The sequence below is a fragment of the Vipera berus genome (assembly GCF_964194415.1).
Source record: "Vipera berus genome assembly, chromosome: Z".
NCBI lineage: Eukaryota > Metazoa > Chordata > Lepidosauria > Squamata > Viperidae > Vipera > Vipera berus.
Window position 1 is genome coordinate 114,645,699 of NC_138205.1, and position 27,478 is coordinate 114,673,176.

The 27,478-nt window shown below is 36.8% G+C and overlaps 1 protein-coding gene across 1 annotated transcript in view; it reads right to left on the reverse strand.

Moving 5' to 3' along the window:
- Positions 1-4,029: 4,029 nt before the first annotated feature.
- The window catches only part of ITGB1 (integrin subunit beta 1), a 47,961-nt gene continuing 24,512 nt past the window's right edge, over positions 4,030-27,478 (reverse strand). The window contains 13 exon segments of the mRNA XM_081345097.1: positions 4,030-4,935; positions 5,322-5,488; positions 6,689-6,921; positions 13,827-14,049; positions 14,925-15,163; positions 15,755-15,957; positions 16,089-16,229; positions 16,699-16,788; positions 17,615-17,710; positions 18,829-18,987; positions 21,230-21,468; positions 22,989-23,159; positions 25,189-25,411. Coding sequence (XP_081201223.1) covers positions 4,861-4,935; positions 5,322-5,488; positions 6,689-6,921; positions 13,827-14,049; positions 14,925-15,163; positions 15,755-15,957; positions 16,089-16,229; positions 16,699-16,788; positions 17,615-17,710; positions 18,829-18,987; positions 21,230-21,468; positions 22,989-23,159; positions 25,189-25,411 — 2,259 coding nt within the window. The 3' untranslated portion in view covers positions 4,030-4,860.

Here is a 27,478-nt window from a genome sequence, read left to right on the forward strand (position 1 = left end):
TAATTACTTTTACTGCATTTGATAAAAGTACATTTATGTCTCTCTGAAATGACTTTTTGGGGATGGGGAGGTCTGGGATGGTACAGTCTGTCTAGAATTCAGATATTTTAAAAAATAAATCTTTGGACCTAACCAACCACTTAAAATTCACAGGGAACCAATTAATAGAATTGAGTGATCCTCATATTAAGTCAAAATATAGTTCATTCTTTATAGAATGTCATGCTGTTTGCTCTCCTCCACACTTAAGCAAATGTTGACTTATAAGGAAAGTGAAGGTCCTCCTTATCTTGCTAGATGCAGATTTTTTTATACTGTTCTAACTAGGAAATCATGCTGATATAGATGGCTATTGAGTTCCTTTTAACTTTCAAGAACTAGGTACAAAGCAAATATATGGACAATTCTTTGGATCTAGGTACAGTTGTCATCCTCCCAAATACAAAATCTGCTCATGATTCTAATGTAAAGTGGACAGTTGATTGAAACAAAATCCATAATTAGCATACTGTCTGCATTATGTTGGTCTATACAAAACAAGGGAGTAGTTGTTCCTTTAGCAGTAGTTGTTCCTACATAAGAAAACTGGGTAGACTTCAGTGCTTACATGAAAAGGTGGTTATTGTTGAAGTTATCTAGTAAAATTATAACCTAAATAATAAGAGACGACTATGTAAAACTTCTGATAATTGACCACTAAATAAAACAAAAAATAAGAATGCATGCTGAGGTATCAGATAACGAAGTTAGAATATATAATGGTTGTGTAGGATATATGGGTGGGGTAGGAAACACAAATTATAAATGCTAAATTCTAGATATCTTTTCAGTCCTACAGAAACCAAAACATGCCTTACTATTCTTAAGTTCCAGTTGAAATATTCAGAAAAATTAAAATCTGCCATTGCTTCCAAACTTCTTCTCTTCCCTGGTACTAAATATATATTTACAAATCTGCCTGATGGATGAAACCTGGGATTTTGAATTTCCTTTAGAACTATTATTTCCCCTAACAGGAATGAAATAATTAAAATACCAGTGTCCATCTAAATACTCTGACCTGAAAGTATTCCCACACAAGGGTGTGGGATGCTAGGTGAAGTATTTCGATGCTCAAAAAGGAGTGACACTATTCATATCCATCCCTCTTCCTTCTCTAAAGATCAGTATGGCAGGTTTCACCCGTGTTTGGTGACAGTTCAGTTCTTTGTCCTTTTCTGCTGAAGCTGATCCCCCAAAGGCCCACAACAGCCTCTCCTAAGCCTTGCTCTACTACATTTTAAGAATGTTCAGTTTTACCAACACTTACAACAACAGAGGAAATACCAATTCAATTTTTAAAGGATTTTATTAAATTTAATAAATAAATTCCATGATAACATTGTAAAAAGTGAACATTTGTTAAAATAAAAGGCACTTAAAATATGAATGTGGCTAGTACAGAACAGTAACAGAATACCCAGCAGCAAATATACAAGCCACAGTATCTCCTGATTCAGAATCATGCAATGTTAGCTATATGATAAATTACAACCAAGATTGCAAAAATAAGCTGGTTTAACAATTATCTTACACAGAAAGAAATCAAATACATTAAAGATAAAAGTTGCCAAAGCACCAGGCTTTAAACTAAGCAAGAAATTTAAAAAGAAACCTAAGGAATTAAGGCGCTAAGAAAAACTCCACTATTCTGTGCCCTGTATATGCAGGACTTTCAATTTCAAATATGATCAATTTTTTAAAAGTCCAGTACCACGGGGTGGCACCAGATAAGGGGAGCTGATTTAAAAGGAAATCTGAATTTAAAAAGAGGAATTATTATTATTATTATCATATCTTTTTTAATAATATTTAAGCTCTTATTTTGGATCTACTTTTTATTCTTATACACACATAGTGGCAATTTAATATGTATCTTACAAATGAAAATTGAAATTAGTTACATCATGGTTTCTACATTACTGAATACAGAAAGCTGGAAATTAAGTCTCACATTATTCATAAACTAATTTTTTATAGTTTATTAGTTAAGTATTAGGTTTGCACTACTTGTGCAAGCCAAACCTTGATACGTCTATAAGGCTAAAACCTGCTCTAATTTTAATACTTAATGTATAGGCAAATCGTTTATTAAGTATTTCACTCCATACAAAAGACAGGGTAGATAAAAAAAGCACCTTGAGTAAGCTATAATCATACTGAATAGGATATGCAATCTCAAGTATTCTGTGAGTTTTCTGGCACTTTTATTTGCAAAGACAAAGAAAAAAACCTTCAAAAATAAAATACTGTACATTTAAAAAAATTGCATAGGAAACAACTGTATGTAAGTAAGGAATTAGTAAATCCATTGCAATATTGCCAAAAGCTAGGTAATGAATACAAAATGATTATATCACACCCAGTGTTGTGAAATTATAAAGCAATTTTCATTTCCCCTCATACTTAGGATTCACTACAGTTGTCACGGCACTCTTGTATATAGGATTTTCACCCTACAAGAAAGAAAAAAAAGGATTAATAGAATAAAAAAACAGTCAACTTATTGAAAAAGTATTTTCACATACTGCCAAGCCAGTCTAGATATTCATGTGCATACAGGATTCCACAGTTCCTGCATTGGATCAACAAGATTGAAACAAGCAAGCCTTTTGTTTTTGGGAAGGGAGGGGGAGGGAAATATTACATATTATCTATCTAGCATTTTTAATTTTTACTACACATTTAGTACCATAAATTATTCTTTAAATAATCAAGGGGCTAAAGGAAAGGCACTGCAAATAATCTATTCATAGGAATTTCACAACACTTTAATGCATGATGATATGGGTGGCCATTAAATAAATATTAAAAAAAAATTTTGAAAAGAAAAAAAATGTTTTTCTTTACATGCCTCTATTGATTCCATATTCCCTCCAGTATATACATACTTTAATTAAAGGAAACTTTGGATGTATTTTTGACAGTACAAAATTAACACTGACATTGCTATATCAGAAAAAATCACAGCCAAGTGCTCCTTTATTACTCAAGTCTTTCATGATCTAAGTAAGATCAGCCATAAAATTAGTTTCAATGTGAACACAGCAAATCCATCCTTCAATATTGAGGAATAAAGCTCACAAACAGCAAACAGAAGAGAGGACTTGCGACTCACACACAAAACCTGTATAATCAGGTTGTTTAAGCATGGATGAATTTGTTCCAAATTACATAAATGTTGACACAGCAAACTGATTTTCAACAAATTCCCTATACTGAAATTCATTATATTATCAGACTTTAAAAACCAACATTGTACTGCATCCAAGAATTATAGACTTTAGTCCAGGATACTATTTTTGAACCTTTGCTAACTATTCTTTTTAAAGCTTGGGGCAAATGTTTTGTCTCTTTTCAGGATTATCATTGGCAATCATATAATCATATTCATAGCATCAGAGTATTCAGAAATAAAAAACAACTGAATTATCAAATAAGAGATGGAATGGAAATAGAATAAAAGAAATGAGAAAAAGTAAGAAAAGGACATATATGTGAAGAATGCAGCATATTTACGTATAATACTCTGGTTGTGCCACAAATTAAGGTTGAACTATATAAACTATCAACAAAGTTCAGTCTAATTATTTTCTACCTTATCACGCTACTTTCAAGTTCAGCTCGAATAGAAATCAACATTTAAAAAGAATTATTTTATATGTTGCCAAGACTGTATCTCAGGGGTGTCAAACTCAATTTCATTGAGGGCCGCATCAGCATTGCGGTTGCCCTCAGGGGGCCGGGTGGGCATGGCCAGGGTGGGCGTGGCCTGCTGGGTGGGCGTGGCTAGATTGCATATGGCCTACTGGGTGGGCATGGCCAGCTCTACATTGTTCGCATCAAGGGTGCCTATGGGGGCCTGGGCAGGAGTGGGACAGATCTGAGGGTCTCTGGCAGAAGGAGGGTCTCTGGGCCAGGGCCAAGGCAGTGGGGCCCGTTCCCTCACTGTTTCCAGGATGGCTTCGCGGGCCACATGAAACTACTTCGCGGGCCGGATCCGGCCCCCGGGCCTTGTGTTTGACATGTCTGCTGTATCTGCTTTGTGCTGTACTCCATTTCCTGCCATTGATGCTTTTTTCTCTCAAGAATATATTTAGTTAGTGGCCATTGTCACAAGAGTCATCTGGGGATAGTGTTCTCGATCACTATTCTCAAGTAAACTAACTAGCCAGATAAAAAGAGTGATCTCAGTGACAATGCACTAAATAAATTTGTTCCATTAACAACTAGAAGTACTTTAAATTAAGCTACATCATGCCTTGTTTATTTTACCAGATTTGAAGAGCATTACATCTCATATTTGCCAAGCCCTAAGGCTGGAAAAGGGACAAAGCATAAACACGTGATTAATATAATTTTGCATAGAGGCCCTTATCACGAAGAGAAAGTGCTCTGGTTTGCATTTCCCACTTTTTTTGGTGGAGGTCCTTGTTTTACTCATCAGTGTTTCAGATTTTACTAAAGGGAGCAAAATAGGTTCTTAAATGCTTGTCCATTTCCTCTTTATTTATTGGCTGCCCTTGCCAAAATGCTTCAGAAATGATTTTCTATTACCTTCTTCCTATAGCCGACAAAAAGTGTAATATGTTCAAAATCCAAAGACTACATGCCTAAGACTAGAATTTAGTTTCCCATGTTCTAACCCGGTTTATTATTACACTAAACTGGCTCTCTAAATTCTGTTACTTAATTCAAAGAAAGATGCAGCAATTAAAGGTGTTAGGAATCAAGCAATAATTAGTTAAAGCTGCATTCAGTAAGCCTGAAGAAAAGCTCATGCAAAGAGAAAGAAATAGAAAAGAAAATACGAACGGAAACTTAGAGACCAGCTTTACGTCCATAGTTTGGATTCTTGAAATTATTAATAGGACTCTTGTATATTGGATTTTCTTGCTGAAGGTAGAAAAATCATCAATGTGGAATACAAAAGAGACAACAGTCTGAAGAAAAAAGGTCGTGCTCTAACATAAATGTTAGTTCTAAGATTTAGGGTTGTATTCAATCATATTCAAATGAATAGAATCCTAGTAATATCCTAAAAGAGAACAAAATATTGAGGTCTACAACTGGAAAAGCTTGGTGTTAATATTTAAAAGACTGAAAGCTTTTAAAAGAATTATGATAATATGTCTTTTCCAGCTTGGAATGATCTGGAGATGTACAGAAAGCAAGTCTGACTAACATACATATTTTTCTAAATTGATGCCTGAAATTTATGAAACATGCAAACTATTTTCAGATATGTATACCTGCTTAAGGTTATTAAAATAGTAACTCACCGTATCCCATTTTGCATTCATTTTTTCTTTCTCAAATTTTGCAAATTCTCTTCTATCATGAATGATCATAAGTAACTTCCAAATCAGCAATAAAGCTAGACCAATAAGAACAATTCCAGCAACCACACCAGCAACAATAGGAATGATGTCAGGACCACTTGGGCATTCTAGCAAACAAAATTAATGAAGCATAATTTTAATACAGTTGCAATATGAAACAGCCATCTAAAAATATGAATAATTAATGTTGTTCTTAGATAATGACTGTACAATCAGCCAGATGTTTAGACTGGATTTAGCATTTTTATCTACCTGTTCTTCCCAAGAACCTGGAATAGATACTATTAATTAAATTTATATGCTGCCCAAATCCCAGCATACTGTATCTGAGTGGCTTACAACATTTTAAAACAAAAACAGAAAAGCACACAAAACCAGCACAAGGCAAAGGAAAAAAGGGGGGGAATGTTAGAGAATAGAAAGAAAAAAAAAAGATAACAATTTTCCTCTCTGGAGACCTTGGGCAGCCTTATGAATCTCAGGGACAAGCTCATTTTAGAGGGCATGAACTGCTACAGGGCAGGGGTGCTTCCAAGGCCACCTTGATGGCATTGTTCAATGAATGGAACCCAAAGTGCAGCAACCCTACCAAAATTAATTAGTCAGGCAAATACAATGAGAGATAGGTGGCCCCTCAAGTATCCAGAATCTATGCCATGTACGTTTTATAGGTAATGACTAACCCTTTGAATCAAAACCTGAAGAAAATTGCAGGTTGTGGAGTCGTGGTATTACATAGGTATAAGATGCATGCCTATTACTGTTGCATTCTGGACCTGCTGAAGCTTCCAAGTGGTTCCCAAGAGCAGCCCTATAGGGTAATCAAGCTGTGACGTGACCAGGGCATGAGTGATTTGCTGAGGAATGTGCAAAGAACAAGGTGGGAGTTTGACCACTGATCAGGTTTACCAATCCTTTGGGCTGTTTCCAATTTAAAAATACCTGCATGGATTTACTGCCCGAGTGAGAACTGGACAATTAGGCATAAAACATTTCTTTAGTATAATCAATGGAGGTTGGGTAAAGGAGCCAATGAAGCAATAGCCACAAACTCACTGATAGTTCCAATAGTCCTTTGGGTTCATTTTGTGAGTATTCAACAACATCCTCTTGGTTTTTTAAAATAAATATCTACTAAGAGCTGTATTTTAAATACACTATTTTCAAAGAGGATGATAATAACACACATACATAAAATTCTGGATGTTATGAAGCACAAGAAATTAAATTAAGAATAGGGATAGGTAAATGAGTTTAGGTTTAAGCATCCCCTAATGTAAAAACTGTCTATGAGCACCAAAGCATACCTGGTGTCTTTACCACATGAACAATGGCCTTGTTATTTGAGTCAACAGAGTATGTAAAGTAAAACCAACAGTCATCAATATCCTTCTCCTTGCAGTGAGTCAAAGCATCATACTGTCCAGGTTGTGGCAACTTTTCTCTACGATCCACCAGCTCCAAACTAAAGTGTGAACATTCTTTTTCACACCGTTCTTTTTTTTCTCCTTTGTTAAAGGCTTTGCATTGGACACAATCTCTGTTTGCAAAGAAGATGAAGCACAAATCAGTATACCATCCATTTTATGAGGAAGGCTTGACAAAATGGCAATTATAAACTTAAATAAAAGCTTAAATCTCAGATTACTTAAACATAGTGGATTTTTCCTTCTGGCCTTGAGTGCATTATCTCTTAAAGAAGATTCTGAATGATGTCACTCTTACTATACAATCCTACACTCAGTAACCATTACTAAAGTAGATGTTTAGCTTGTATTAAAGCCACTCATTAAAGCAACTTTTGAAAGGCTCCTCTCTTCGGAGGGAGAAGATGGAAAGAGATGTATGGGGAGTGATCTTCCCCAAATCTGCCAACTTATGCAGTACAAGATCTTTGGGGGGGTGGGGAGAAATAAGAATTGTATTTTTGAATTTTCCCTTTACTGAAGAAAACATCTGCTATAGCACCTGATCTCACTTCCCTTTTGGAAAAACAAAGGGCTTTGGATTTAAGACATTCATATAATGTCCCATAATACATTGTACCTGGTGATATATTACTCCAGCAAATATTTTTTCCACTGAGATGGCACACTAATGCTATTTGAAGACAAAAATGCTCACCCCTGTCCTGGCCATAACCAGGATAATAGTTTGTTTTATTTATTAAATTTCTATGCTGCTTAGCTCCCCTACAAGATGACACTAAGAGGCTTACAAATCATAGAAAAATAGCTAAAATATTAAATCAACATTAAAATAATTGTTAAAAACTGCACTAAAGCCACATATATAAGAACCAAGAGACAGATTAGATAGGGATGAGATCTTCTTACCCTATCAGCCACCTCCAGTGGCAAGTAGCACCTCAGGGCCCCAGGCCAACCAGCAAAACCAGTTTTGTTTTTTTTAAATCAAGTTTTATTGGTTTTTCAATATTTACATATACATGTACTTGTGAAGCAATATGGTGATTGGGTAGTGAAAAGTAACAATTAACAAGTTGTTTGTAAATAGTTCAGGTTGCATCAATAAAGATTCCCTATCTGATTCCCTTAGTTTTCACATAGTCAAAGTAATCAAGTTAGTACATTTCTAGATATGACCTAATCAATTAAGAAAGTTTTCAATGTAATTAGACAAATAGATATCAAAATCCTGATTTTAAGTTTTACCTAGTTGCAATAAAATACTCTAAAGTAGCCTATAATATACAGAAGAAAGCTTACTTTTTGGGTAACCTACAATTCCCTATTTCAGTAAAGAATAATTCTCTTGTCTACAAAACTTACATTGTTCATTACAAATCATTCTCATGATTTAACAGTAAATTTAAGTTTTCATCTTAAAAAATCCTAAATTGTTTGAAAAGATTTTTTGTCTTAACCATTCAACACTTATTAAAATACTATCTTATAAGATTCCAAATTCTATAGTATAATTCAAAGTTTTATTCTAAAAGCTTAATTTTGTTTTCCTTTAAAAATCTAAAACCTAAATATGAAATGTTTATATATATTTTAAGATTCCCCTTAGTCCATCAAAAAAGATTTTTTAAAGTTGTCCTTACAAATCCCCCCCAAAAACCAAGTCTATATCTTTAAATCTAACTCTCGCCTTCCTTTTGTGCCAATCAAGCTTCCATCTTAGTGTCGTTAAATTCTTAGATGTGTCTCTCTCCTCCACCTATTTGAATCCACGAAGACCATCCAAATGACAGTTTTGCCAAGCTGGTGTCCTCTTTACAATCATTGAAATATTGCTTTAATACCTCAGTTTTTGATGTTTGCTATACTTCTTGTTCCAGTTCCATCTGGGTTAGGTAGAACGTAGTAGCTAATGTTGTTATTGTTTGATTAGCTGAATACTCAACATACTGTATTTGAAAGCCTTTGATATCTTCGCTCTTACTGTTGCTTTCTTCAGGTGTTGTTTTTTGAACTGTAAGTTTTGTAGTTAAAGTTGGAGTTTGGACTTAAAAGTTCTCTGTAGGCTGCGTTTGTTGCTCTTTGAAGTCTCCTATTTCAGTGTTAATTTCCAGTTCTATTTGTTTTTGGGTTGTCAGTTCATCATTTAAGGTCAAAGTGTGGTCTGATGGCTTTAAGTTGTCAGGTTTATCATGCAATTTGGCTTTAATTTGCTCAGTTATAGCCATGATTGTGTCCAAAATCAATTTGTAATTAAGTGGTGGGATATAGTCATCCATTTCGTTGGTATTTACAGCTAAGTCTTCCATGGAGGCTATTTTAATGGAAGTCAATAATTTTCTACCTCCAATGCTCTTAAAAGTTGTTTTCAGTGCCAGGTGTTCCCACACTTGTCTTTGAAGATAATATCAAGGACAACTTTGTTATTCAGTCAACTGTCAGAATAAGCAAAACATTTACTTGCAATTCCACATTTAGCCACAGGATGTCATCAATAGCAAATAGAATAAGTTGTAAAATTCTTTTTCCCCCAAATTAATATAAAGCTTTTATATAATTAGTCCATTCTTTTTTCCTTAGTTCACATCTTAAACAGAAAATAGGGTAGTAGATCCCCACAAAAATAAAAGCTTTTTAATAGGTAGGAATAAGGTTGCTTAGTTTCTTTGCTTGATCAGATGGTGTTTTATTTTTCTTTCTTCGCTTTAAGGCAGGGGTGTCAAACTCAATTTCATTGAGAGACACATCAGCATTGCGGTTGCCCTCAGGGGGCCGGGTGGGCGTGGCCTACTGGGTGGGCGTGGCTAGAGTGCATATGGCCTACTGGATGAGTGTGGCCAGCTCTACATCGTTCGCATCAAGGGTCCCTATGGGGGCCTGGGCAGGAGTGGGACAGATCTGAGGGTCTCTGGCAGAAGGAGGGTCTCTGGGCCAGGGCCAAGGCAGTGGGGGCCGTTCCCTCACTGTTTCCAGGATGGCTTTGCGGGCCGGATCCGGCCCCCGGGCCTTGTGTTTGACATGTCTGCTTTAAGGCTTAAAATGTTATTCCCCCAAGTATACAAAAGCTGTTTTTTCAAAAAAGGTGGGGGGAGAAAATTTTCAGAAAAGTCCCACAGGCAGGCAGTAGGGGGATAAGAAAGGAAAAGTCTCACCCAAGTCCTCCAGATTGCTTCATTGTGCTTTCAGCCAGGAACAGCTTAATGATTGGCCATGTTGATGGCTGGTCTCTTCTTCTTCGGGCCAAAAGGAGCTGCTCCGGATTCAAGTGGAGAGCTGCTGCCCTTCCACGATCACAGGAGGGCTTCCTTGCGATGGTCACCCCTCCAGGGTGACTTTTGACCCTTTTCAGGGTCCTCCAATGAAGAAAGATCGGACGGCAGGGAGGGAGCTCTCTCTGCGTGTCCGAAAGCGCCGTGCAAGCAAACCAGAAGCCCAGCAAAACCAGTTTATTGATACCCTTCCAGAAGGCCTAAAGGGAAAAAGCAATTCTCACCTCTGGTGGATGAATGTTCCACAGGGATGGGTTACAACAAAAAGGGCTGTTCTCCTTTATCTCAACTGTTTTTTTTCTGTTATAGATGTTGTTGTTGTTGTTAGTTGTGAAGTTGTGTCCGACCCATCGTGACCTCCAGGCCTTCCTGTCCTCTACCATCTTCTGGAGTCCATTTAGGCTCATGCCTACTGCTTCAGTGACTCCATCCAGCCACCTCATTCTCTGTCGTCCCCTTCTTCTCTTGCCCTCAACCTTTCTCAGCATTAGGCTCTTCTCCACTGAGTCCTTCCTTCTCATTAGGTGGCCAAAGTATTTGAGTTTCAACTTCAGGATCTGGCCTTCTAAAGAGCAGTCAAGGTTGATCTCCTCTAGGACTGACCGGTTTGATCGCCTTGCAGTCCAAGGGACTCACAGGAGTCTCCTCCAGCACCATAATTCAAAGGCCTCAATTCTCTGGCGCTCAGCCTTTCTTATTGTCCAACTTTCACAGCCATACATTGCAACTGGGAAGACCATAGCCTTGACTATACGCACTTTTGTTGGCAGGGTGATGTCTCTGCTTTTTAGTGTGCTGTCTAGATTTGCCATGGCCTTCCTCCACAGGAGCAAGCGTCTTTTAATTTCTTGGCTGCAGTCCCCATCTGCGGTGATCTTGGAGCCCAGGAAAAAAAAATCTGTCACTATCTCCATTTCTTCCCCAACTATTTGCCAGGAATTGACAGGGCCGTATGCCATGATCTTGGTTTTCTTAATGTTTAGTTTCAACCCAACTTTTGCACTCTCCTTCTTCACTCATAACAAGAGGCTCTTTAATTCCTCTTCACTTTCTGCCATTAGAATGGTATCATCTGGATATCTTAGGTCAGTGGTGGCGAATCTATGGCACGGGTGCCAGAGGTGGCAAGCAGAGCCGTCTCTGTGGGCAGACGCACCATGCCCCGGAGATGGCAACTGTCCCTCTTCAACCAGCCACCTGCTAACTCGCCAAGGTCCCACGTGGCCGGATGCATCCCGACACAGCTGGTTTCTCTCCCCCCACCCGGTCCCTCCTGGCCTCGCACGCTCTCCTTTACCCAGGCACAACCCACTGCATCACCTCCTCAGCCGTTGGCCGGCCATCCATCTCGGAGGCGGCTTCTTTGAACTGCTGGCGATGGGCTGTGGAGCCCCAGATTACACCGCTGGCCCCCATGCGCTCGCTGGCCTCTGTGTGCAGGGGACAATGGTGTCAGGCAGCAGCTGCCCCATTCTTTGCCTTGCCCCATGGCATTGGCACCCCCACCCTGCCTCACCTCAACCCACAGGATGAGACTCCTGCCTACTATCCCACCTGCCAGAAACTCCCTGGGTCCCCCCACAGGCATCCCTCCACACGAGCAAAATTGAGGTGACCACACTCACCTCAGCCACACCCACCCAATCTTCCATGACCACCACAGCTACGCCCACCCAGTGGGCCACACCCACCCAGCGATAAATAAGTGGGTTTGGGGTTGCAGTTTCGGTACTTGGTCTCTAAAAGGTTTGCCATCACTGTCTTAGGTTGTTGATATTTCTCCCAGCAATTTTAATTCCAACTTTTGATTCATCTAGCCCTGCCTTTCTCATGTGCTCTGCATATAAGTTAAATAGGCAGGGCGACACAATACAGCCTTGCTGGACTCCTTTCCCAATTTTAAAGCAATCAGTGGTTCTGTGTCCAGTTCTCACTGTTGCTTCTTGACCGGCATATAGGTTTCTCAAGAGACAAATAAGATGGTCTGGTACTCCCATCTAAGAACTTGCCACAATTTGTTGTGATCCACACAATCAAAGGCTTTAGCATAGTCAATGAAGCAGAAATAGATGTTTTTCTGGAACTCCCTAATTTTCTCCATAATCCAGCGTATGTTGGCAATTTGATCTCTAGTTCCTCTGACTCTTCGAAATCCTGCTTGTACTTCTGATAGTTCTTGATCCACATACTGCTGGAGTCTAGCTTGTAGGATTTTAAGCATTACTTTACTAACATGTGAAATGAGTGCAATGGTGCAATAGTTTGAACATTCTTTGGCACTGCCTTTCTTTGGAATTGGAATGTAAACTGATCTTTTCCAATCCTGTGGCCACTGTTGAGTTTTCCAAATTTGCTGGCAAATTGAGTGTAGCACTTTTACTGCATTGTCTTTTAAGATTTTGAATAGCTCAGCTGGAATACTGTCACCTCCACTAGCTTTGTTGTTGCTCAGTTTTCCTAAGGCCCATTTCACTTCACATTCTAGGATGTCTGGCTCGAGGACAGTGACTGCCTCATCGTGGTTATCAGGGACGTTAGGCTCGTTCTTGTATAGTTCTGCTGTGTAATTTTGCCTTTTCTTCTTAATCTCTTCTGCCCGTTAGGTCCCTGCCATTTTGGTCCTTTATCATGCCCATTTTTGCATGAAACATTCCCTTCAGCTCTCTAATTTTTTTGAAGAGATCTCTAGTCCTCCCTATTCTATTGTTTTCTTCTGTTTCTTTGCACTGTTCATTTAAGAAGGCATTCTTATCTCTTCTAGCTATTATCTGGAATTCTACATTCAATTGGGTGTATCTTTCTTTTTCTCCCTTGCCTTTCGCTTCCCTCCTGTCTGCAGCTATTTGCAAAGCTTCCTCAGATAGCCATTTTGCTTTCTTACATTTCTTTTTCTTTGGGATGGTTTTAGTTGCTACCTCTTGTACAATGTTGCGAACCTCCGTCCATAGTTGTTAAGGCACTATGTCTATCAGATCTAATTCCTTAAATCTGTCACCTCTACTGTATATTCATCAGGGATATGATTTACCGGTAGTTCATACCTGAGTGGCCTAGTGCTTTTCCCCACGTTCGTCAGTTAAGCCTAAATTCTGCAATGAGAAATTCATAGTCTGAGCCACAGTCAGCTCCTGGTCTTGTTTTTACTGACTGTATAGAGCTTCTCCATCTTTGGCTGCAGAGCACATAGTCAATCTGATTTCTGTGTTGACCGTCTGGTGATGTCCATGTGTAGAGCCATCTCTTGGGTTGTTGGAAAATAGTGTTTTCTATGACCATTGTATTCTTTGACAAAATTCTATCAGCCTGTGCCCTGCTTCATTTTGTACTCCAAGGCCAAACTTGCCTGTTATCCTGCTTATCTTTTCACTTCCTACTTTAGCATTCCAATCCCCCATGATGATAAGGACATCATTTTTTGGTGTTAGTTCTATAAGGTGCTGTAGGGCTTCATAGAAATGGTCAATTTCATCCTCTTCAGCACCAGTGGTTGGGGCATAGACCTGGAGTACTGTGATACTGGTTTGCCTTGGATTCAAATTGAGGTCATTCTGTCATTTTGGGGATTGTATCCCAGTATTGCTTTTCCTATTCTTTTATTGACCATGAAGGCTACTCCATTTCTTCTGAAGGAGTTATAGATTTAGTTTCTGGCTATCTGAATTCTAGAATGACATTGAAAAAAGACCTGCTGCATCAGTTTGCAATCTTATAAGAACCAGTTATTTTCATTACAAAATCAAAAATCTTACTTGTGCTCTGCACAGACGCCAAGACAAGTCTGACACAGCTCACATGTTGGTCCCTGAAATTTGGAATCAGTACAGTTGCATATTCCACATTCACATATTCCTCTACCATTGCAGATTTGCCCATTTGCAGCTTCACAAGGAGTCGTATCTAGGGGACACTCACAAGCAGAGCCAGTGTAATTTGCCCAGCAATCACATTCACGACATTTACATTCACCGTGTCCTACATTTAAAAACAGAAAAAAAATTAGTCAAATTTCGATATAAAAATGCATACACTTTGCCTCATTTTCTGCCAATGGGATGGATTTGACAAGATCCTCAGGAGCTACTTGAAGTCACAAAGACTTCACGTGACTATTTTGATTTGCTCCTGAAATTATCCAGATTATGACTACAGATGACAAAAGATCTTATGTCTTCAGGTGGGCTTAAGGTTATTGCACAGAGTCTTCATGTAGTGCTATTTTTGAGGGTGTAATTCAGAAGAGTTTCTCATGAATAAAATGCTTTATTGCAGTTGCACAGAACTAAAATCCAGTTCTGAAGTCTTATGAAAGCTTGCAGGTTAGTCCTGATTATTTTTAGGGAAGAAATTCTCTTTACTAATTAAAGAAATTCCAAAACAAGAAAAGTGATGATAAAAGCATGCAATATCTGGCTATTTTGACATTATTTAAAATTTGTATGTTAATGGTGCTCAGGTTTTTCTGCCAAATTATATCACTCCGTATTGTACTATACAACAGAACATAACAACATAGTGGCATATTGTACTGTATACAAAATTATCATCAACAGGATGTATATAGGACAGCATGCAAAGATTTTCTTCTTTAACAAACACTTTTATTACTGGGCTTATTATAAAGGATAACATTATCTTTAAATAGTCTTTTATGTACCATAGTTAAGTATAAAACCTTTAATTGTCAGTTCAGTTGCCTGAATATTTTCAATCAATCAAAGAAATGGAACTGTGACAGAGAAGCTATTCCTAATCTGATCTCTGTTTCTCTTATTCACTTAATTCTACTTTATCATAGTAGTTTCAAGCTTATGTTTTAAAGCTCCTTTGACAGAAAAGGAATTCATTACCTCCACAAATTAAACCATCAGATCGATCACATTTGAAGTTATCACACTGGCAATATAAGCCAGAATAGATTTCATATGGATTCTCTCGCTTATTGCACACACACTGCCCACAAATACATTCACCATTGTTGCTACATATTTCAGAACTGTTAGCCTGCCTACAGGTGCCTGACATGTCTTCACTATTAACTTCCTCCATGCTGCATTCACAGTGATTTCCAATACGCCCAGGTTTGCACCTAAAAAGGAAAATGGACCAAATTTAGCTCAGCATTATGTGCCTCATTTGTGACCAACAAATGCAACTGGGCGGCTTCTATGGGAGAAGGAGCATCACCTCTTTCAATTGGTTCCCCAGCAGCTGCTGGAATTCAAGAGGTATCATGCTGCCAAGATCAGTGCTGACAGATTGCTGGCCTTCATATATATATACTATATACTATATATTTTATATATAGATAAAAATCATGCACTGTCTAAAAATGTTCATTTTTAATTAGTCTTGTCTCTTACATTCACCTTCACAAAATGATCTCAAAGTGAGATAAAATGAGAAAATTTCTGCCTATATATGTGTGGGTGTGAGCATATGTGAGTGTGTGTGTGTATAGGGCTGTGTGTATGTATATTTCATGGCTTGCATTTCTCTCCATCATTATAGGCTTTTAGGCACAAAATTATTCCTTTAATTCATAAGGAACTCTATTAGTTTCCTAAACATCTCAGCTAACCTTTTCTAAATTGGAGGATATGCTTCTACATAAAAAATTAAGTTACGGATCTTTTTTTCTCCACAAAAACAAAGTAGCAAAGTAGTATTTATTATATACCTGCAAGCACCACACTCAAATGTTCCATTTCCAAAATGGCACAGATGGCTGTCCTCAATTCCTTCGTTATGGCAATCACATTCACAAATGAACTCCAGATTAATCTCTACTTCTTCAGTAAAACCAAGCGGTTTGATTTTAATTGTTTCATTTTGTCCTTTTTCTGGACATTGATTAGCTGTTATTGTAATCTCAAATCTAACCTGTAATATAAACAATAAAAAGCGATTTGTTCAAACTGATTAAAAGAAACATATAGCATTATATAGGACAATGCAATAATGTAACAATGGGCACATAAGAAGTCTGCATGACTTTGCACACCAAACCTTACCTCATCTCCAATTGAAATGTTAGAGCACTTTCTTCCTTCATCTCCTGTTCCGTTCACTTTGTTCTTACAGAAAGATTTATATTCTATTGCTATCTCCTTAGGTACTTTATTGTTTTCCAAAATAACTTCTGAAGACAATGACTAAAATAAAATTTGAACATTTAGATATATGAACAGAATCTAAAAGAATGTGCAACTCCTGCAAAAGATATTTTAACAAAGTCCTTTCAAGGAAATATTGTGTGCACACGTGCTCACGCACGCGCACAGACCCATCCATGTCTTCAAATCAGTGCTGACTTCTGGCATCTGCCTTTTCTTGGCAATGTTTTCAGAAGAGCATTTCTCTTGCCTTCATTTCTCCTTGGGCTGAGAGAATGAGTGGCTGGTTCACCCGACTGGCTCTGTGCCTAAAATGGCATTCAAACTCTGGTTTTTCGGATTCTAATGTGCCTTAACCACACCCAATTTCAAAGGAACTATTTCAAAGCAACTGTTATTTACAATTCCTGGCCTTCATAATCTTTTAACTAATGCTACAATACAGTCATAAAATGTTTTAGAAACTCAAAGAGATTATAATAAGAATTATTCATTTGCATGGACTTACATTGTAAGCATCAATGATCAGCTGAATCACATTACTCGAGTTTGAAGACAGCATTCCCACTGCAGATTTAGGAATCAAATTCTTCAACTCCTTTACATACAAGGAATGAATTTTTGTTAATTCACACACATTATCATTTTAACCAACATACAAACATACTTGATGCTAGGGATACCATCGTTTACTGATCTCCCTACTACGTGATGAAGTTTTCCAAATCATCTTCTGTGTCCTCTATTATCACTATTACCCAATAGTAATAATCAGCATTACCCTACTTAAATTTGTGCCTTATTCTCCCTTCCATATCCAATTTAAAGTCTTATTAAACTTAGGTATAAAGTAACTGATCAAGCATCATATGACTTTTTGCAAAGACATTTTCCATTCCCTAAGAAATGCAGTTCATCCTTGCTTAAAAGTTCCTCAACTGCTATAAACAAGTGATATAAACCATTGCCTAGGAATCCAAATTTTTCTTGACACAATCGTCTTAATGAGTTGTGACTTTCAAGATACTCCATCTCTTTCTTTTCCTTTCATCAACATGGAGGACAACACCTTGCATTCAGCCATGTCTTTCTGCCAGCTGTTTATATCTCCACATAGAAATACAGAGTAAAGTCTTGTTTCTCATAAGAAATATTGTCATCAGCAAAAGAAGAATGACAGATGCCTGGCATTAAATTACCCATAGGAACTCTGGGAAGAACTGGAAAGGTTTCTGTCGCATCCTGAGAACCCTCCAACAGATCATATCTTAGGAACGATGGATGGAAACACTATTTCTATTTCCTATTTCCCCCAGCTCCTTCACTTTTCTGCCTAGGGCTTTATATTACCTAGTTTGTTTTACTAGGCATTTAAACAAGGATGTTTTTTTAAGATATAGAAATGTACATTATTTGATCATTACCTTGTACACTGGCTGAAATTCCTCTGTGACAGCAAATATTATCTGAATATTATTGTCACTTAGCTTCTGAACAAGATGAGCAATAGAGGGATAATCCTGAAGAACAAAGTTAAGATTCATGAGACAATACATTGAATATATATTTGAGTGCAACATACATAATACATTCTGTATACATATTATATAAAAACAGGCAGATAATAACTTTTTAAATAAGAATTGTAATTATTATCCCATCCATCCTAGCATTTTAACCGAACTCTTGGTTGAGTCTGCCCATGTGGTCAGATTGGAGGCTAAAACATATAGGGAACGGTTGCTGGAATTGGGTATGTGTAGTTTAACGAAGAGAAGAGTGAGGGGTGACATGATAGCAGTGTTCCAACATCTCAGGGGCTGCCACAAAGAAGAGGGAGCCAAGCTATTCTCCAAAGCACCTGAAAGCAGGACAAGAAGCAACGGATGGAAACTAGTCAAGGAGAGAAGCAACCTAGAACTAAGAAGAAACTTCCTGATAGTTAGAACAATTAACCAGTGGAACAACCTGCCTCCAGAGGTGGTAAATGCTCCAACACTGGAGGTTTTTAAGAAGAGACTGGACAGCCATTTGCCTGAAATGGTGTAGGGTTTCCTGCCTGAGCAGGGGGTTGGACTAGATGACCTCCAAGGTCCCTTCCAACTTATTATTATTATCATTATCATTATTATTATAATCCTCTATCTATCTTACATTCTGGCTGTTACAATGTATGTTGTGTATTGGTAACAGTCTGTTGGATGTTTCTGAGATGTTTTTTGATATATGATAGTGTTAACCTTTTCATAGCTTGTAGTGGTTGTGCTCTAGTAGACTTTGGAGTAGTGAAATGTCTTTAAGTAAATAACCAAACAGAGAGCACTAAGGACTCTACAATACAGAGTAAAGTTGAAAAATATAAGAAGAAAGATAAAACAGAAGAAAATTTCTATGGGTTATTAAAATCATTTTATTAACACATGATTCCATGCACGCAAGCAAATATTCTTTTTATAATCCTTAAAGGTCTTCTAATCTTATTTTAAAAAACTGTGTTTTTTTCCTGTTAAATTGTTATATAGCAAAAGTATATTTTAGAATAAGGAATTGAATTTTTATTATACATTTCATATTTACTTCATTACATGCACATGAACACACAATAAATATACCTAAATATTCTACCTAACATACTTACATAGTAATGGCTCATTGTGTACATATTATTTTCTAAATGACATTGTCCATCATTTGGTAAAACAATTCCTCCAAGCTTCCCGTCTCCAGCAAAATGGAACCCAGCATCCGTGGAAAAAACCAACAGTCGAGTGACGTTTCTTCTCCATCCAATTCTTGACTGAAAGAGAAAAAGGAATTTGAAAGATCATATAAAATTAAAAGTTCAGCAGTCAATAAAACAGAGAAATGATCTATATATTCATGTATTGCAGAACAAGAGGAAAGTTACTGATCTAATCAGCAGACAAGACAGCATGCAAGTATTCTGAATTTTTTAATAGGGGTATGATGGCCCTCTGAGGCAGCCATGACCAACGGGAGTTAAAAAGGGCATGAGATAAGACAAATGAATATTAAAATTGGACTTTCTGAGCAAAAATGTAACTTGTACATTCCACATTTCACATGACTGACCAAACCAAGCAAAATAAAATGGCTAAAAATAAAATAGCAGAGATTCTTATGCTACATGTCATCCAAAATTACATTCAAACTTTACAGTTTTGTAATGTGCTGTAAATATCAAGAAATAATAAGTTGTGAACTTGAAAAATCAGTTGCCAATTTTTATGGAAATAAGACCTACACCAAATGCAAAAGTCACAAGCAAATATATGTGTCCCAGGATAATATTGCAGGATCCAATCTGAGTTGGTCATCGGGACCAGAGGTTGAGACTTCTGAGCTTTCAGATTTCTCTCTAATGGAATTTACCCTGAGGACAGGCCCCAGCACATGTCCGAAAGCTCGCAAGACTAAACCTCTGGTCCCAGCGACCAAACCAGACTGGATTCTGAGTAAAAATTGACCACTTTTTTTGACTTACCAAGAATACATATCTAAATAAATGAAAAGAAATAAGCTGTGTTCATTTTTACTTACGCTGGATAGAAAAAAAAACTTTACTCTCTGTGTATTTACTCAGAAGCCTATCAGGATTATTAGTTTGATTAATTTGAATCAACTAAACTAAGTACCCTTAAACAGTAAGAAGATGATTTATTAGTTTATATACATAGCTCACGGAATAATGTGGGAATTTCAAATTCATGAAAATGAACTCCATTGGCAATAAGTTATTGTTGTAAAATATTTTTTTTATTTTAAATTCAGTAAGTCTTCTGAAGGAGACATTTTTCTTTTTACAGTAACAAAGTGAATACTCTCAAGATTTACACTGAGTGATATGTATAAAAAAAGAATTATAACCATTCTTAAGAAAGAGAGCTTGTGATCATTGGGGTAAATGTGCAGAGGAGTGCAGGGACTGTGTCCACACATGGGGACTATTATATAAAATATACGTTACCTACTTATATGTTATGCATATAAGCAGCTTCCTATCTGCATGCAAAATTTTTCTTTCTCTTTTTACTATATCTATATTAACATTACTTTAGGTCAATTGGACTTAATATATTTTCTACTGTTTTATATTGTTTCCTGTTATGTTTGTATGTTTTTAACAGCAATATCTATAACACCTAAACTTATATACCATTTCATAATACTTTACAGCCCTCCTTAAGCGTTTTACAGTCAGTCTACTGCCCCCAACAATCTGGGTCCTCATTTTACTGACCTCGGAAGGATGGAAGGCTGACTCAACCATAAGCAAGTGAGCATCGAACTGCTAGCAGTCAGCAGAATTAGCCTAACCACTGTGCTACCACGGCTCTTATGTTTTAATCTTTTTTTGGGGGGGGCAAAGGCCCAATGATTAAAGACACTGAGTTTGTCAGCCTGGGTTCACGACTCAAGCAAGCATTGTATGAAGGGATAAGCTCCCATTACTTGCTCCAGCTCCTGCCTACCTAGCAGTTTGAAAGCATGCAAATGCCACTAGATAAATAGGTACCACTTCAGTGTTACATGCACATCGGTACACAGTCATGCCAGCCACATGACCACGGAAATGTCTTTGGACAGCCCTGGCTCCCTTGGCTAAAAACAGAGATGAGCATCGCCCCCTAGAGTTGGACATGACCAGGCAGGGGGAACCTTTTTATCTGTAATCTTTATATATTTTTATGGTGTTGAAGGCAACCCAAAATCATTTGATAGTGAGATAGGAGGCATATAATTTAATAAATAAATACAAACAAAGGATTTTCTGTCATTTTTCTATTCTTTAAATTATGTATTTTACCATATCCATAAGTTACAAATGAAGAACATAAATTGTATTATTGGTTATGGATAAACATAATATAGAATTATTTTTCCTCAACAGTGGTATCCCAAAAGTCACCTTCAAATGCTGATTCACTTAACACTATTGACAACCATTTTTATATAAATCAATTACCACATAACAAAATAATAACAACAATATGAGAGGAAAAGTCAGTAATACTTACACCACATACAGCAACCTGCATTATTGCATCAAATCCTCCTTCTGGAGAATCCAAATTGCCTGAGATTTGCTGTTCCCCTACAAGTGTATTGAACCAGCTCCCATTGCTGGTAAAGTTGAGCACGTTCCTGTAGCTAAAGGGACTTGTACAGTTAAGATCACCTGTGCAGGGATTCCTGAGTTTGGCAGGTGTGGTACTGATATAAGGCATTACTGTTTTTTCAACAAAAGAACCAAAGCCTAAAAGAAAGAAGAAAAGAAATAACATCTAAGGATCTAGTTTTGCTGTTTTCAATACAATCAAAAAAGTTCTACATAAAAGTAGGCAAATAAGACAGTTCGTGCCTTGCAAAGCTTTTGTTGCTGGCAATCCTAGCAGAAGCACTGCTCTCCAAAAGACCACAAGAATTAATACTGGGCAAGTTTCTGGTCTATGTGATTTATCTTAAAAAGTAGAAATGATTAGCTATAAGGAATACCATACCATCCTTTATGATTAGCTATAAGGAATACCATACCATCCTTTATCATACTAGGAATGAATAAAGTCTATGGTTAAGGAAATCAATATTACTACATTAAATAAACCTTATTTTTTTTTATTAAAAGACAGATTCTGCTTTCCTTTGTAGGAATTTTTCAGTGGTTTGTTCAATTGTCAAAACCAAATTCCAATTTATAGGGAATCTACTTGCATTCTCAGTAATTAGAATACAATCACTAGAATAGACTGTGCTGTAATTTGCATCTATTTTTCAGCAGTTTAGGGATTCAGCTATGAAAGCAATCTCCAGATGCTCACCTTTGTAATACCCAAATTTATTGCTAGCTTGATATTCAAGGAATACCGTATTTTTCGGACCATAAGACGCACTTTTCCCCTCCCAAAAGTGGGTGGAAAAACGAGGTGCGTCTTATGGTCCGAAGGTAAGCGAAAACACTTGTCTCCCGTTCAGTCAGCGCAGTCCATCAGCTCCTTTGGAGAGACGTGATTGAATGAAGACGTGGAATTCTCCGCCCCGTCCCTGTGATTGGTCGGCAGAGGAGGAAATACGGAGGTGCCTGCCATGCCTTCTGACTGCCTCCCCCTCCCTGCGCGCGCACATTTTCTTTCTTTTACCTCGCTGCTAAAGAAAGTTTTTGCTAAACTAAACCTCATAGGCAAAGCCGTGAGTTGTCCCTGCAGGTTTCTCTGTGAAGTTTATTGGAAGTGATTTCCCATTTGCAAGATAATACTGCTAATTGTTTGAAATTGCTTCGGCATCTTAGAAAACCTATTCAGGGAAAAGAAACTACCGGTACCTACCTTTCTTTCTTTCTCTCTTTCTTCCTCCCTCCCTCCCTCCTTTCTTTCTTCCTTCCTTCTCTTCCTTCCTTCCTTCTCTTCCTTCCTTCTCTCTCCCCTTTCTTTCTTTCTTTCTTTCTTTCTTTCTCTCTCCCTTCCTTCCTTCCTCCCTCCCTCCCTCCTTCCTTCCTTCTCTCTTTCTCTCCCCTCCTTCCTTCCTAGTATACCGGTACTATTTGGTTCAGAATATTTTTTTTCTTGTTTTCCTGCTCTAAAAACTGGGTGCGTCTTATGGTCAGGTGCGTCTTATGGTCCGAAAAATACGGTATTTATGTTATAAGTTATATGAAATTTCTTCCTGATGCAGAATATCATAGTTCTCTAAAAGAGGCTTCATAAATCACTTTTGTATTTGCAAACTATATATCAAATTGAAAAAAGAATGTCATAATTTATGCATAAGCAGATTCCATACCAATTCGAAAATCTGAAGTTATATTTTTCATTTTACTCATCAGAGAGGTTCCAAGACTTTTGACATTTTCCAAGTCATCTTTCATAGAGTAAGACAGATCCATGAGGTAATAAAGGTCAATTGGATAATCTTCAGCTCTCTTGAATTTTAATGAAAATGTTTGTGGTTCCCCTAATCACAAGAAAGCAAAGTTAAGCTAAATTCCAAATGGCAGAGAATAAGAATAGAAGTATCTTTATCATGAAAGGCATCTAACAAAAAAAGCTTTTAGGAAAAGTATTATCTAGTTGTTATAGTTTTTGCATAAGTATTATGCTATTGAGTCAATTTGAATGCTGTTTATTTCAGAAAGTCATTCAGATCTGAAGTCATAGATAAAAACTACTTATTATGAAACTGGAGGTCATAATTTGGATTACCATAGCCTCATATTATAAATTGTAAGTATGTAAATCTAACTTAGGCATGCAACACATCACTAAGAATACGTCTGCAAGAAAAGCAACATTAAGAGGTATCAATAAAAGCGATACCAACATTCAATAATTAATGTGTGACATATGTACACATCACAATGCACATATGATTTATTATAAAGTAATATCTATTGAACCATTACTTCCTTAGGATTGGCTTTTTTACAAAAATTCTACAGGTAGTTCTTGATTTCTGACCATTCATTTAACAAGCCTTCAAAGTTATGACAGCACTAAAAAAGTGACTTACAATCAGTCCTTGCACTTACAATTATTGCAGCATTCCTGCAGTCCTGTGATCAAAATGTGGTACTTGGTAACCAGCCTATTTCTATCATGGTTTCAGCATCCTGAGATCACATGATTGACACTTGCAACTTTCCCAAGAGGCTTCCGACAAAACCAGTGGAGGAAGTCAGATTCACTTAATGACTGTTTAATTCGCTTAGCAACCATGGCAAAAAAGGTTGTAAAACTGGGTACGACTTACTTACTGACCACATCACTTAGTGAAGGTCCCCATTGTGGTTGCAAGTCAAGGACCACCTGTACAGAGAACTCTATCTAAAATATATGTTTTTAAAAATCATTTTTGGTTTTTCCTCTCCCTTGTCTATCTTCAAAAGGCTATTAAAGGTAGCCATCAAACAATAAATAAAACAAAACATTAAAACAAAGGATGAAGCTCAGTTAACATTAATAAAATATATCAATCATTAAAATGATTTTTTAAAATTTTAAACAGATTTTAAAATCAGGTTTGTTTTTAAAAAATCAACCTAATGAAGTGGGGGGATCAAATACATGGGAGATCATTCTATGATTTGGGTAAAAAAAGAATTTAACAAAAACACAAATTTATTCTGTAAGTAATATTCCATTTATAAGGAAGTTGCTTGTGTGGCTATGATAAATTTATGGAAATGATATAAAGAATTCTTACTGATTTATAAATTTTGATTGAACCATGATGGAGAAGCATAGCGGCCTAGAAAAACTATGCTTTACAGATCATAAATTACATTCTGAATTGGCCTGTAAGACCGTGCCAAAAACTGCAAGTTCTGGAAAACAGCTATAACCCACTATTAGCAAAATCTTTTTGGCTTTACAAGCCAGATCATTATTAATTTTGCTACAGTGGTAGCAGTGGAAAGCAAGTAATTTATGCTTCTGGTTTTATAACATCACCTCCACTTCATCTATTCTTTGGGCATTCCCATTTCCATATATTTTATCTATTAACTAGAGGCATATACACATTTTTCTTTAAACAATTCCTTAGCCTAGGAGGAAAAAAACTCAATTAAATATTGACCTTTTCAGTCTCAAATTTTGATTTTTTTGCATTTATTTCAAAATTAATCATGAAAAGCAAATGCTCTAAAAATTATACTATGTCTTATTTTATGAAGTTATTTAAATTGGTAAGTTATTTCTTCAATAAACTTGATCCTAGCCAAAACATCAAGAAGCGATAAGTATAAACAAAAATAATAAATAAATGAGTATTTGAAGACATATGAGATACTGTTTGACTACCACTTAGGGGAATAAAGCTTTGATAAAAAATTTGAAACCAAAAAAAAGTAAGTTTTCACAGTAGAGAATTCCTTTAAATGACCACAAACTGAGATACTGACCAGCGCTATCCTAGGTTCATTATGTACATGGATCTGTCCTGATCTCCCCACTGTGAAAACAATTTTTATAAATACGTTTACCTTTCCGCAGCTTCAACAGCACTTGCTGTGGTTGAATCTGGGTAATATCTTCTGGTCTAAGACTTTCAGCCGTCCCTTTGATGCGATTTGTGACTTCTTTGTTTTTTAGCAATATATGTGTTCCTCTGGGGTTTTCAATTTCTTCTGGAGGGCAGCCTTTACTTTTTAAAGCATCCAAGTCATCACATCGTGCTGCAGTAGATTCTCCTTCTTTCAAAAAGGTCTAAGAATTATAAACAAGATTAATACAAATTACACATGGTACATTTGTATTTAGTTATGTGCAATCCTGCTTTCAAGAACCCAAGTTGCTGTAATATTCTTCACTATTAAAAGTCAAATATGAATTAAGCTTTTAAAATGCATATAGCTACTTGGATACAATCAAAGATTTAGTGAGATCTGCCTCAGCTGTGCACATCACACATTTTCTGTTTAAATAGTCTTAGATACGTTTGAAGGCAGTTGCTTGAAAAATAGTATGTAATGAAGTAACAAAAATGCAGTATGTATTTGAAAAAAGGCACAATAAATTAATGTTGGCTGTAAAGTTACGGCTTCAGGCAAGAAGCCACATTATAAAAGGCACGGGCTTTGAAGCTATGACAAGTGGAGCCCAAAGAATGATTTCATGTTCCTAAAGGAAGGGCACATGAAGGAGAAACACCAAAGCCTCTGCCAGGAATATGCTTCCCTCCAGTACTAAGAGAACACGACAAGAACTACACCACACAGAAGACACAATTAGAATCCACAGTTACTAGGGACCAGATATGGGCTACTTTTTGGCCCAATATTCAAGATGGTGGCCATGACTCTGAATCATACAAGAATAGATGTATGCAATTATAAGCAACAGAAATGTAGTTTTGTCAAGCATTTCACAAAGTGGAACTATAATTTCTTCTGAAGAAAAATGGGGAAGAACATGGAAATGTAGCACCCTCCCTCTACAAAGATGAAAGTGTGCTGCTTTTCCTTATGAAAGAAATAAAATGAAATTCACTGCTCTAAAATCCTGCAATCACGATTGTTAAACTGGATTTCACGAAGAATCAAAAAATAATCTCATTCAGCTATTCTCAATTTTGACTAGATAGCATTTTTCTGGAGCCCCAGACACAGAGATCTTCTCATTATCTTCTTCTGATCCTTTTCAATTTCAGGTGATAAGATATTGAATTTAAGAATTTCTACATGCAAAGTGTGACTTCTTCCAAAGACAAGCTCTCCTTTCCTAACATTTTGGGTCTTACTCTCCTTTCTTCTCTTCCTCACAAACAAACTAGCACAAAAAAAACCCATAGGCAGCCTACATAATTTTACAAAAACAGAACAGAACAGCCTACCATGATAACTGATTTCCGAGAACTAAGCTCAAAAGTCAGTAATTTGTTTCTGGTTATATTCACTACAGAGCTGTGGGAAGTGTTATACAATTAGTTTCATTCATTCCCTCTGTATATAAACTTTTATTGATAAAAATCAATAATAAAAAATACAAACTAAACTCAAAAAACAAAAGAAAAATAAAGATGACAGGAAAGTGCAAGAAAAAAGAAAGAGGTGAAAAGAAAGAAAATATGTAAAGTAACTTCTGACTTTAACCACAAAAAAATATAAACTCAGTAATTCTTTACTCCCTGAAACGTTATGTACAAGTATCTCTTCTTCTCATAACCCATCCCTTATCTATACACAAATCCCTAAATCATTAACATTTCAGTCCTAGTGTCAGCAATTCCCCGTAAGGCTTCCCTGAATTTTATAGAAACAAGTCGTGGTTGAATCTTAGTTAATCAGTTTTGTCTTTCTTCCTTTTCCTTTTAGTAATCTTCATCTTCATTCAGAACCTGTTGTAGGATTTTATTTATTGGTTTTTCTCCCGATCTCAAAGGCTTCTTCAAGACTTTGGCAAACCTCTTTTCTAAATCCATTCTCCACTTCCTTGTCTTGTCATTTATATTTCCACTATTAACTGTTGTCTCTGCTTTATAATCCACATTTTTAAAAGTCTGCCAGTATTTCAACAATTCATTTATATTATTTTCTAATATTCCTGCATGACATGAGTTTCTTTCGGCTCTTTGACCTGTAGATTTTTCAAGGTACTCTCTTCTATTGTTACTGTACTTCTATAACATCTTTTGAACATACTTTTATCCATAGGGGCAGACTAGTACCCCTAGTAAAGCATGGTGTAAATAACCAGTTTAATACAAGGCTATAAACCCTTGAAGATTATGATGCCTAGTCAAAGTAGGTCTCTTGTCAGACACTACAAATAAAC